Here is a 12,692-nt window from a genome sequence, read left to right on the forward strand (position 1 = left end):
TCCAACCCAAAGCCAACTTTCAGGTTAATGCATGCAACCGTTGGTTCAAAAACAGTCCTTTCGGTTGTCTTATAAAATCATTCCTTCAACATTGAACTTAATAGTTTATTCTTTGTTGAAAAACACCCACATCTGTTCAAACAATGCCCAACTGAGGCCTTCATTTCACATTAACAAATGTTGCTTCAGGAGTGGAACTCTTTAGGGCCCATAATACAGGCACTCATCTTTCCACCTAAGCCCATTTCTCCTCTTCCCCCACTCTCTATCTCAGTTGATGGCACCCTCATCCTCCCTGTCTCATCTGCCCGCAACCTCGGGGTCATCTTCGACTCCTCCCTCTCCTTCTCTGCTCATATCCAGCAGACTGCCAAAACCTGTCGCTTCTTCCTTTTCAACATCAACAAAATTCGCCCTTTCCTCACTGAGCACACCACCCGAACTCTCGTCCACGCTCTCATTACCTCTCGCCTCGACTACTGCAACTTGCTCCTCACTGGCCTCCCACTCCCATTCAGAACTCTGCCGCATGTCTTATATTCCGCCAGAACCGATATACTCATATCACCCCTCTCCTCAAGTCACTTCACTGGCTTCCGATCAGATACCGCATCCAATTCAAGCTTCTCCTCCTTACTTACAAATGCACCCGGTCTGCTGCTCCTCACTACCTCTCTACCCTCATCTCCCCCTACGTTCCTGCACGTAACCTCCGCTCACAAGACAAATCCCTCCTCTCAGTATCCTTCTCCACCATTGCCAACTCCAGGCTCCGCTCATTTTGCCTTGCCTCACCCTATGCTTGGAACAAACTTCCTGAATCCCTACGCCAAGCCCCCTCCCTACCCATCTTCAAATCCTTGCTTAAAGCTCACCTCTTCAATGCTGCTTTCGGAACCTAACCTTTCGAACATATAGGTTGCCCCAATCTGTCTGACCTTTCAGATTAACTGTACATTTGTCTTTTAGATTGTAAGCTCTTCGAGCAGGGACTGTCCTTCCATGTTAAATTGTACAGCGCTGCGTAACCCTAGTAGCGCTTTAGAAATGTTGAGTAGTAGTAGTAGTAGTATTTATAAGTTACCCATAGGCAAAGGCTTTGCTGAAATCCAAGTATGCCACATCTAGCGTCTCCCTTGATCCAACTCTCTGGTCACCTACTTACATGAATTAATCAGATTTGTCTGACAAGGCCCACCTCCAGGAAAATCATGTTGCCTCAGGTCTTGCAATCCACAGGATTCCAGAAACCACACTATCCAGAAATCAGACTTACTTTCACTTTTGTTGAGAGGGACAACATCTGTCCTCCTCCAATCCTCTTGGACCACTTTTGAATTAACACCCAACAGAAAGGACTTAACAAGGATCTGGGGTTCCTAGCCCATTATAAACCATAAAGCTGTATGTCTCTGTTGATCACCCTCCCCTCACCTATCCACACCCACCCTGTTAGAATATCAATGATATGCTTTGATGTCCTCATGCATACTTCCTACCCACCCCCCTCCTCCCACCCTGTCAGACTGTCATAGTAATGCTTGAATGTTTTCACTTATATACACTGTCAGCTAGCACATTTGCTTATTTCCGATCTGAGGAAGAAGGGCAACCTTCGAAAGCTAATCAAGAAATGTATTAAGTTATGTCCAATAAAAAAGGTATCATCTTATTTTCTTTTCCATGTTTTATTTTGTTTGATTTCTATTGATAACCTTAAGAGTGGACTAACACGGCTACCACACTCCTCTACTTAAGAAGCATTGAAAATTCCAGTCAGCTGAGCTACCAGAACTTGAGTATTATGTTCCGTTTTAGACGCTATATCTCAAAAAAAGACATAGCGGAATTAGAAGAGAGACCAAAGTGATAAAGTGGATGGAACTCTTCTCATATGAGAAAAGGCTAAAGAGGTTAAGTCTCTTCAGCTTGGCAAAGATGCCTGAGGGGAGATACGACCAAGGTCTACAAAATCCTGAGTGGTGTAGAACGAGTAGGACTGAATCGATTTTTTTACTCTTTCAAAAAGTACAAAGACTAGGGGACACTCAAGGAAATTACATGGAAATACTTTTAAAACAAATAGGAGAAAATATTTTTCACTCAGCGAACAGAAACTCTAGAACTCATTGCCAGAGGATGTAGTAACAGCAGTTAGAATGTCTGGGTTTAAAAAAAAGAGTTGGACAAGTTCCTGGAGGAAAAGTCAATAGTCTGCTATTGAGACAGACATGGGGAAGCCACTGCTTGCCCTGGGATTGTTAGCATGGACTGTTGCTACTATTTGGGTTTCTGCCAGGTACTTGTGACCTGACTTGGCCACTGGTGGAAACAAGGTACTGGGCTTGATGAACCATTGGTCTGATCCAATATGGCTATTCTTATGTTCTTTAAGGTCATTCAGTACCCTCGGATGTATGCCATCGCTTTGTCTAGTTTACGTTTAGCTAGCTCCTCATGAACACTGTCTTTTGAAAACCGTTTGAGGTCTACCTTATTTCCATGTGTGTTTTCTACTACTGGGTCTTCATCTGTGACTTCAGAATAGATGTATTTGTTAAGCAATTCTGATTTATCCTGATCAGCTTCTACACATTGCTCCCCTTCACCCTTCAGTTTGATCATGCCACTTTTGCCTTTCTGATCCCCCAATTTACTGTATTGTCTATTTTTGTTTCCATTTGCATAAAACAGAGAAAAATAAGTCCATCTATTCTGCCTTCCTCTCTCAGAGATCCTATGAACTTATTTCACACTTTCTTAATTCAGATACAGTTTTCATCTCCAACACCTGCACCCGGGAGGTCGTTCCATGAGTTCACCACCCTTTCCATGAAGAAGTATTTCCTCAAGTTACTCCTGGGACTGTCCAATTTCACCTTCATCCTATCTCCTCTCGTTCCAGAGCTTCCTTTCAATTGAAAGAGACTCCTCTCCTGGGCATTTATGCCATGGAGGTATTTTAAATGTCTCTAGCATATCTCCCCCTCTCCTGCCTTTCTTCCCGGTTTTCTGACTTTACTGGCTGCTCTTAGCTTTTCCAGATACAGTTGCCCATCACCTTCTTTCTGCAATCTCTGTTTTATAAATTGCTAACCTCTTTTCTTTATCTTTTGGGAATGGGAATTATATTCCGCCTTTCTGTGGTTTTTCCAACTACATTCAAAGTGGTTTATATATATTCAGGTACTTATTTTGTACCAGGGGCAATGGAGGGTTAAGTGACTTGCCCAGAGTCACAAGGAGCTGCAATGGGAATCGAACCCAGTTCCCCAGAATCAGAGTCCGCTGCACTAACCACAAGGCTACTCCTCCACTAGCAACTTTCCATGTAGAAGCTTGCTCTTGCAGATGCGGCCGTGCAAGCTTCTGTTTCTGTGAGCCTGACGTTCTGCAGGACGTCAGACTCACAGAAACAGAAGCCTGCGTGGCCGCGTTGCTGATCTGCAAGGGCAGGTTTCTACATGGAACGTTGCTAGTGGAATAGCAACATTCCATGTAGAATCTCAAACAGTAGCAACAGAATCTCAAACACTAGCCAACATTCCATTTAGAATCTCAAATAGGGAAAGGGAAATGGGACTTGATATACTGCCTTTCTGAGGTTTTTGCAACTACATTCAAAGCGGTTTACATATATTCAGGTACTTATTTTGTACCAGGGGCAATGGAGGGTTAAGTGACTTGCCCAGAGTCACAAGGAGCTGCAGTGGGAATCGAACCCAGTTTCCCAGAATCAGAGTCCGCTGCACTAACCACTAGGCTACTCCTCCACTAGCAACATTCCATGTAGAAGCCTGCCCTTGCAGATAAACAATGCGGCCGCGCAGGCTTCTGTTTCTGTGAGCCTGACGTCCTGCAGAACGTCAGGCTCACAGAAACAGAAGCCTGCGCGGCCGCGTTGCTGATTTGCAAGGGCAGGCTTCTACATGGAATGTTGCTAGTGGAATAGCAACATTAACATTCCATGTAGAATCTCAAATAGTAGCAACATTCCATTTAGAATCTCAAATAGGGAAAGGGAAATGGAACTTGATATACCGCCTTTCTGAGGCTTTTCCAACTACATTCAAAGTGGTTTACATATATTCAGGTGCTTATTTTGTACCTGGGGCAATGGAGGGTTAAGTGACTTGCCCAGAGTCACAAGGAGCTGCAGTGGGAATCGAACCCAGTTCCCCAGGATCAGAGTCCGCTGCACTAACCACTAGGCTACTCCTCCACCTACTTCTTTTGAGAACCACAGTAGCCACCTTGTCCTCATATCTTCTTTCCCAACCGAAAGGTCTGCAGCCTTTAAAATATCTCCTTTCAGTTTTGCCTACTGCTTTTCTACTTCCCCCAGATGTTCCCATTCAGCTAACCACTCTTCAAAGTAGCCTTTTAAAACCAATTTAAAGTATACAAAAAGCATGTTCAGAATCCGAGGGGAGCACGAACCTACTTTGTCAACAGAGCTATGTGATTACAGAGCCACAGGAATGTGAAGCAATCAAACAAAATTATAAATGTACATTAACACATTTCTCATCTATTGTTGACCTTTTTTCTAAGAAAAAAAAGGAAAAGAATGCCTTTTGGGGCAGGTTGTGTGAGTCCATCTGTGACCTATTACTAACAGTACAATCAGTGCAGACAGGAGCAAAATGGCTTTGGGTGAAGCAGCATATTTGTCATTCATACATAAATACAAGAAAAATGTTGGGGGGTTTTAACTAGAGGCTGACCGAAACCTGGTTTTTCGATTTCAGCTGAAAACAAACCTGTGGCCAGTATGCGTCATTTGGTTTTGGCTGAAACAGAAGCCAAAGCCAAAATGAAACTGGCTTGGTCCCACCTCCTGAAGAGCACCCACTCTTTCTTCCTGCGACCACAGCCACCCCCTCCTGGACCCACCTGCGAGCAACCCCCTGGCCTACCTTAAACCCAAGTGGGCTAACTGGAGCAGGAGTCTGTCTCTGCTGTCAAAATGGCTGCCGAGACCTTCAGTGGCAGCCATTTTGAAACTGGCATGCCATATGCAGGACAGGTTCAGTGTCACTCCAGCCTATCTATGCCTGCTCAAATCTCAAAATGGCTCCTGTGACCTTCAGCGGCAGGCCTCACGAGACTATTGCTGCAGGTTTCAGCAGAAATGGCAGCAGCTGAAGCATTTGATATACTGCCTTTCTGTGGAACAACCAAAGCAGTTCACATCATAGGAGCCAACTTTTCAAAATGATTGGGGGTGCTGAAATTTTTTTTTTTTACAGGTGGTGCATTCCCCACCGCACCCCCGCCCCCTCTCCTCCCCCTCCCTCTGCATTGCAGCCCCCCTCCCTCCCAGCTCCAGGCTCCCTCCTGAGAAAGCACTGCGATTTCCAGCCTCACCAGCACCACAGGGATATGGGTTCTATGAAATTATTGGGTTCAAATGCTCATACTATTTTATAATAAATTCCACCAATAACCACCTTCGTACAAGCTAACTAGACCAGGGGGCCCTTCTACTGAACTACATTAAGCTTTAGGCTTAACACACTGTAATGCAGATTTATATGTCTACACACCTAAATAAATAACCTTACCTACGTCGTCTGGGGCTGGGCTGGCACCTTTCCCTGTACCTCGTCCTCTCTGGCTCGCTCTCAGTCTCTGCCCTTCAATCCGGACCGCTGATAAGCACACCACTGACCACACAGCAGCTGCCTTTGTGCTCCCGAGCTCTCCCTCTGCTGCCTGCAGGCTGCAGCATCCCGCGATTCCCGCCTATGCGGGACAGGAAACTGCTGCACATGGGCCCGGAAGTTGAACAATGAAGCTGTGCAGGGCGGGCCATGGCAAGGAGCATCAGGGACTGGAGCGGGAGCCGGCCCGGGACTCGGGAGGGACAGGACTGAGGACATGATCACGCCGTCACACGAGGTGCCACCGATCCACCCCACCACTGCCTAAGTTCGGGCTTCCTCGGCGTCGCGACGGCGGCTCCGCTCCGGGACCGGAAGCTCCTCTGTGCTCTGCCTCTCTGTTGCAGCATGAAGATGATTGATTGATCATCCCGCCTATGCGGGACCGGAAACAGAGCAGAGCAGAGCCAGAGGGAAAGCTTCCGACGGCAAACGAAGGCAGTGTCTGCACACGGAGAGTCAGTCCGGAGCATTGAAGGAAGGAGCCAGGTAGGAGGCGGAGCGAGTGGGCGGACGGACAGCATAGACAGCGGTGCAGCCAGCAGGGCAAGGAGTCGGGAGTCGGGACGGATGGTGCAGGGAGGGAGCGGTCACGCCGCTGTCGTCATGTGCCACTGCCAAATTATTGGGGGTGCTTGAGCACCCACAGCACCCACGGAGTCGGCACCTATGGTTTACATATTTTATACAGGTATCACTCCTTGGGGAGACTCACAGATAGGTCTGGGAGGGGAGGAGAGAGAGGGATGGCTCTTCTTGTTCAGGGAAGGAGGAAGAAATGGAGGGAGGGAAATGGCCGAAAGTTTCAGTTTCAGACAAAAATATACCGACACATGGCCAGTTTCTATGCCAAAACGGCTACCACACTCCTCTACTTATGCCAAAACTGAAATTTGGTTTGCCTCTATTTTCAACTATCTTTGGCTAGCTCATTGACTCTCGTGGTTAGTGCACTGTATTGTAACATGGAAGATCCCCAATTCAATCCTCGGGTTTAGATTTCTGTTCCCCAGGTTGCCTGGCGCTAAGGACCCTGCAGAGGCAACATCCACTGTCCCTAGTACAAAGGGAATAACACTTGTTGCTCAAGGGTCATTATCTAGTAGATGGATTTTAAAACCATGATTCTAGGGTTCCAGAAGCAGCCTTGGTGCATAGTCCCAGTCCTTACTGACACTGTAATGACTGCACCAAACATAAGTTGGGAGGGGTATAAAACAAGAAGAAAAAAAACCCTACGTAGTTTGAAAGGAAGATTCATGGTATTCAATCCCAAAACAGGTTCCAACTCAGCTGGACGTACAAGGAAACAAGAAGAAACAAAAACTTTTGGGACAGTGCATGAGGAATGAGAAAACAAAGAGCTGTCATTATGGCAGAGGAGAAAGAAGAAAGACAGAAGCCTGAGCAAGCAACATTAGGTGAAAGAGTCTGGTGTGCAGGTGGAAGGCAGGTTTTGGAGACATGGATCCTGTTATGGGCTGGGCAAGCATGGGTTGCCTACATTTCTGTATGGCTCAAGCAGGGCACTATTGAAAAAAAAAAAAAGCCCTAGACACTGATTCAGCAAAAAAAACTCTTGTAAAAACAATTTTCAAAGCTGAAAAAAATAACAACTTAAAGCTCTTCATTCACACTGATGAAGCTTTATAAAGAGTGAAACGGAGAGCCCCGTTGGGCAAAGTGAAAGCTAAGTGACTTCATTTGTTCTTGCTACAATGAGGCAATTATGGTGTAGTTTTTGAAAATTTAGAAAACAGAAGAAAAACCTGAGGAACCGATAACTGACAATTTAAAAACACGGATGTAATTTAAATATGTGGAGGTTTTTTGACCTATGATAATACGGGAGTCTGAGGTGTGTTGGCGCTAAGAGATCATACTAGCTGCCGAGCTGAGGTCTTTTTCCTCCATTAATTGGAATGGATCCTAAGGAGCTTAGCCGAGATTGGGTGGCAGAGCCGAAGGCGGGGATAGTGCTGTGCAGACTTATACGGTCTGTGCCAGAGCCGGTGGTGGGAGGCGGGGCTGGTGGTTGGGAGGCGGGAATAGTGCTGGGCAGACTTACATGGTCTGTGCCCTGAAAAAGGTACAAATCAAGGTAAGGTATACACAAAAAGTAGCACATATGAGTTTATCTTGTAGGGCAGACTGGATGGACCGTGCAGGTCTTTTTCTGCCGTCATTTACTATGTTAATTGTATCTAAGACTTGAAGTTTATTTTTTTTAAGCAGGACACTGCCAGTAATCATTGATAAGCAGTGATCTCCTCATCACATGGTCAGTGCTAAGGGTGATGGGGTGACGTACAGAGAAAAACAAAAAGAGGAATGAGGACAGACAGTGAACCCTGCACCCTTTCAAACACCATCTTTCCAATTTTAAAAAAATCATATTCAGAAGCTGGTAATTTTCTTTGTTTTATACAGACTTACTTTTTCTTTTTTCTTACAGTTAAGTTACTTGCATGGGTGACTGTTAGGCACCGAGAAGTCCACTTACTGGTCAACAAGGCCATTTTTTGGGCTGGCTGGCTGGAAGCCATCCGTTTCCATAGGTGTCACTCCAAGGAGAGGAGGGTCAAATGATTCTTTGCTTCTGTAAAAAGGAAAAAAATATATATTACCACACAAGGTATTTATTTTCCGTCGACAAGCAGGATTGAATCTTGATGATATCCAATGGTACCATGATGGAAAATGCTTTCCAAGATCTCAGAATTTTGGTGGTTATCAATAGAAATCAAACAAAATAAAACATGGTTTGATTTCTATTGATAACCTTTAAGAGTGGACTAACACGGCTACCACACCTCTCTACTTAAGAATTTTGGTGTAAACCTCTGTGCACAGCTCCTCCTGCACTATTCAAACTTTTCCGTTTACCGTGCCAGATACAGATGGTTTGCCTTTTTTGATTCTGAATGTACTCGCGGCTGCCCTGATCATACTCAAAGCACATCATACCTTACGATAAAATAATGCTAGTGTAGAAGAGGGTTTTATACTCTGGTATAAATAACATTTACTTCATAACCTAAAACAGATACGTTTTGGTAGAACGGAGAAATTCAGGGAAAAGCTTACTAGAGTTAAAGTTTATAAAAAAATCTCCTCCCAATAATAACTGGGAGATGGAAACTGATGCGCATGTGTTAGAAGACCAAAAAGCTTCACTGATCCTACGATATCAGACGTGTGGCCTCTGTTTCTGTCACACAGTCGCTATACTGCACAGTGCACAGGGTGAAAACCACAGAACAACAGACACTGGTAGGCAAAGGAACAGAACTTGGAATCTGTTGCCACAGTTTATTCATAACTAGTAAAAAAAGGCCCGTTTCTGTTTGAAAGGAAACGGGCGCTAGCAAGGTTTTCCTCTGAGTGTGTATGTTTGAGAGCATGTATGTGAGAGTGACTGTGTGAGAGTGGCTTCTGTTCCTGCTGCTATGCATTCCCTGTGTTGTGCTGATTCGCTGCTCCCTGTATCGTGGCTTAGCCCCTCTCCCTTCTACTGGCCAATCTGGTGTGGGTTGTGTGACGTCACTATTATCTACTCCAGACCACCTCCAAGGGATCCACGGTTCCAGGCAGCCTCAGAATGTTGGAGGTGAGATTTATTATATAAGATATTATGAATTATGTTATTTTGCAGAAATTTGAAGACGTGGTTATTTAACTGCTCTTCTAAGTGATATTTTCTTTTGTTCTGAGAATGTAGTGATTTATAATCTTGTTGTATTTTTATTTTTAGCTATATAATATTGATTTTTTTTTTAACAGTGTTTTGTAATTTTGGAATATTTTTCTATATTTATATCTCTTTTATTGTAAACCGCCCTGAACTAGCTGGTTTGGCGGAATATAAATATGTTAATTAAATTCAATTAAAATTATATTAAATTGACTCCAGTTAGACTGCAAAAGTTGGACCTGACCATCTCTAACTTCTGTTAGACCAATGCTTCTCATCCAGGAACTCTGGACCACCTGTTCTTGTACTGCTTTACAGTAAACAAATTTTGGCAACAAGTGTGGCATCAGATCCATGCAGTGCTTCAGATTAGGACTGCTATAGCAATACAGGATATTTTGAAATGCCGGAAAAATATGGCACATCTCAATATTCACGAAGACACATCTCGATACCATGTTTTAATGAAGAACTGAAAAAAATTAAAAACACAAGTAAGGAGACTTGAACGAGCACGGAAAAAAAAATGAAAGGATGAACATACACTTAACGCATGGAAACAAACCAAAAGGTCATACTACAAATCCAAAATAGGGCCAGATTACAAAGACACACATAAACCTTTCCAACTCATGAACAAATTACTTGACACCACATTGGTTACCACAACCAACACAGACACCCCATCAGCAGACAGTCTGGCTAAACACTTCAAGGAGAAAATTATAAAACTATGATCCACGTTATCACTTAATACCACCAACCACGAAAAATTCATTAACTGTCTGGACCCAATCACCGATGAATACCCAGCAGACCAAATCTGGATAAACTTTGATCTACTGACCGACATAACCGTCACCCAAGCAATCAACAAATTCGCCAAATCCCACTGCAAACTAGACATATGTCCCAACAACCTAATACAATCCGTCCCTCAACGCTTCATAACAGACCTCAAGTCATACCTAAACTACATGCTACAACATGAACTCTTCACTAAGGATAAAGGAAATATATTACTCACCCCAATACCCAAAGATTTAAAGAGAAAAAGCAAATGACATAACCAACTACCGCCCGGTAGCATCCATCCCCCTGGCAATAAAACTAATGGAAAGTAAAGTATGGTAACCAAACAACTTCGCGACTACTTTTACAAATTTTCAGTACTACATGAATCACAATCAGGATTTCGATCCAACCACAGCACCGAAACAGTATTAATCACTCTCCTAACCAAATTCAAACAAATAGTTGCAACTGGCAACAGTGTACTTCTCCTACAATTCGACATGTCCAGCGTGTTCGACATGGTTAGCCATAAAATACTATTGAACATCCTAGAATACTTTGGGATTGAAGGAAACGCACTAAGATGGATCATTGACTTCCTAACCGCAAGAACATATCAAGTGACATCTAATTCGAATACATCATCACCATGGAAACCTGAATGTGGAGTACCCCAGGGATCCCCACTCTCACCAACCCCAATTGCTATCCAACCAAGGCCTCAATCCCTACATCTGCACCAACGATGTCACGATCTACATCCCGTTCACACATGTTCTAACAGAAATCACAAATGAAATCAAACACAGCCTCCAAATAATGAACTCATGGGCAGATGCATTCCAACTAAAGCTCAACGCAGAAAAAACACAATGTCTCATCCTCTCATCACAATATAACACGAACAAACCCACCACTATAAACACCCCAGACTACACCCTTCCTGTCTCGGACAGCCTGAAAATTCTCGGAGTTACAATTGACCGAAATCTCACACTAGAAAGCCACGCAAAAAATACAACAAAGAAAATGTTCCATTCAATGTGGAAACTCAAAAGAGTAAAACCTTTCTTCCTAAGGGATATATTCCGCAGCATGGTACAATCAATGGTGCTAAGCCACCTAGATTACTGTAATGCCATTTACGCCGGATGCAAAGAACAAATCATTAAGAAACTCCAAACTGCCCAAAACATTGCAGCCAGACTCATATTTGGAAAAGCGAAATACGAAAGCGCCAAACCCCTAAGAGAAAAACTCCCACTAAAATAACAAATTGCATTCAAAATCTGTACCCTGGTCCATAAAATCATTCACAGCGAGGCCCCAGCATATATGTCAAACCTCATAGATTTACCAACCAGGATCACAAAAAGGTCAGCACGCACATTCTTGAACCTCCACTACCCCAGTTGCAAAGGACTTAAATATAAATCAATATACGCATCCAGCTTCTCCTACATCAGCACGCAACTATGGAATGCACTACCAGATGTCATAAAAACAATGCATGACCTAGCAACCTTCCGAAAATTACTAAAGACCAACCTGTTCAAAAAGACATACCACAATGATCCATCCTAAATACCAGACAATGGAACTCCACCAGAACCAGACAAAACCGAACTCTCCATACCTGATTGCTTCAATCACTCTGTCACTAATGAACGTTAACGCACTACCACCTTATTTCTCACGCCGGAAATGAACTGATTATCTAACTTACTCTATCACTTATGTACTTTAATGCAATACCACTTTGTATTTATCATTCCAGAAATGGCGATCACCATTACGGCATAATATAAGCCACATTGAGCCTGCAAAAAGGTGGGAAAATGTGGGATACAAATGCAACAAATAATAAAAATAATAAAAAATGTTATTAAATTTTCAAAATACAAAAAAAGAGTGAACTTAAATTGGGGCATTTTTATGCTTTTTTGTACATTTCTTTGATGCTGCACCTAATAAAGAGGAAGGTTACCAAAAAAAACCCAAAAGACGACTGTTCAATCATCAGCATCTGAGCTGGTTTAAAATATATTAATATTCCAAAGGAACAAAAGGTCAAGAATTAGAATGTTCTATTACGTTTTCATTCACACAGGTTAACGTGCTCAAGAAGGCTTGAAAGACAGGGCACTGATAGGTATCGGTTTAGTGAATCACAAGGAGAAGAATTTTGTTTTAAAAGCATTCCACTCTCTCTATTTTTTTTTTAATGTACTATAAATATTTTCTGCGAGAATGGACATCTATTGGAAAACAGGTTTCAGGGGCAATTTTTAATGAAAGTAGTTCAAGGACATTCATTACAGCTCATGTTCTGCCCAATCCGCTGAAAGCATCAGCTATTTTTAACACGTTGCTCAAAGTGTTAGGTGTTAAGACCTGCTTTGGAAAGACCAGTACTCACAAAGACCTTACTAGTGACTCTGTATGTCCAGATAAACCTTGATTTATAGACTCAACAGATTTCGATTATATTTGAAATCCCTTCATTATTTACACTGTAGAATGTTTGACAATAAGTG

The 12,692-nt window shown here is 43.2% G+C and overlaps 1 protein-coding gene across 1 annotated transcript in view; it reads right to left on the bottom strand.

Moving 5' to 3' along the window:
- RIMS4 (regulating synaptic membrane exocytosis 4) overlaps positions 1–12,692 on the bottom strand; it is a 139,495-nt gene that overhangs the window by 44,036 nt on the left and 82,767 nt on the right. Inside the window, exon 3 of the mRNA XM_030212126.1 lies at positions 8,170–8,265. Within this exon, the coding sequence (XP_030067986.1) occupies positions 8,170–8,265 (96 nt within the window). The remainder of the gene's footprint in view (positions 1–8,169; positions 8,266–12,692) is intronic.

Source organism: Microcaecilia unicolor, chromosome 8 (genome assembly GCF_901765095.1).
Source record: "Microcaecilia unicolor chromosome 8, aMicUni1.1, whole genome shotgun sequence".
Lineage (NCBI taxonomy): Eukaryota > Metazoa > Chordata > Amphibia > Gymnophiona > Siphonopidae > Microcaecilia > Microcaecilia unicolor.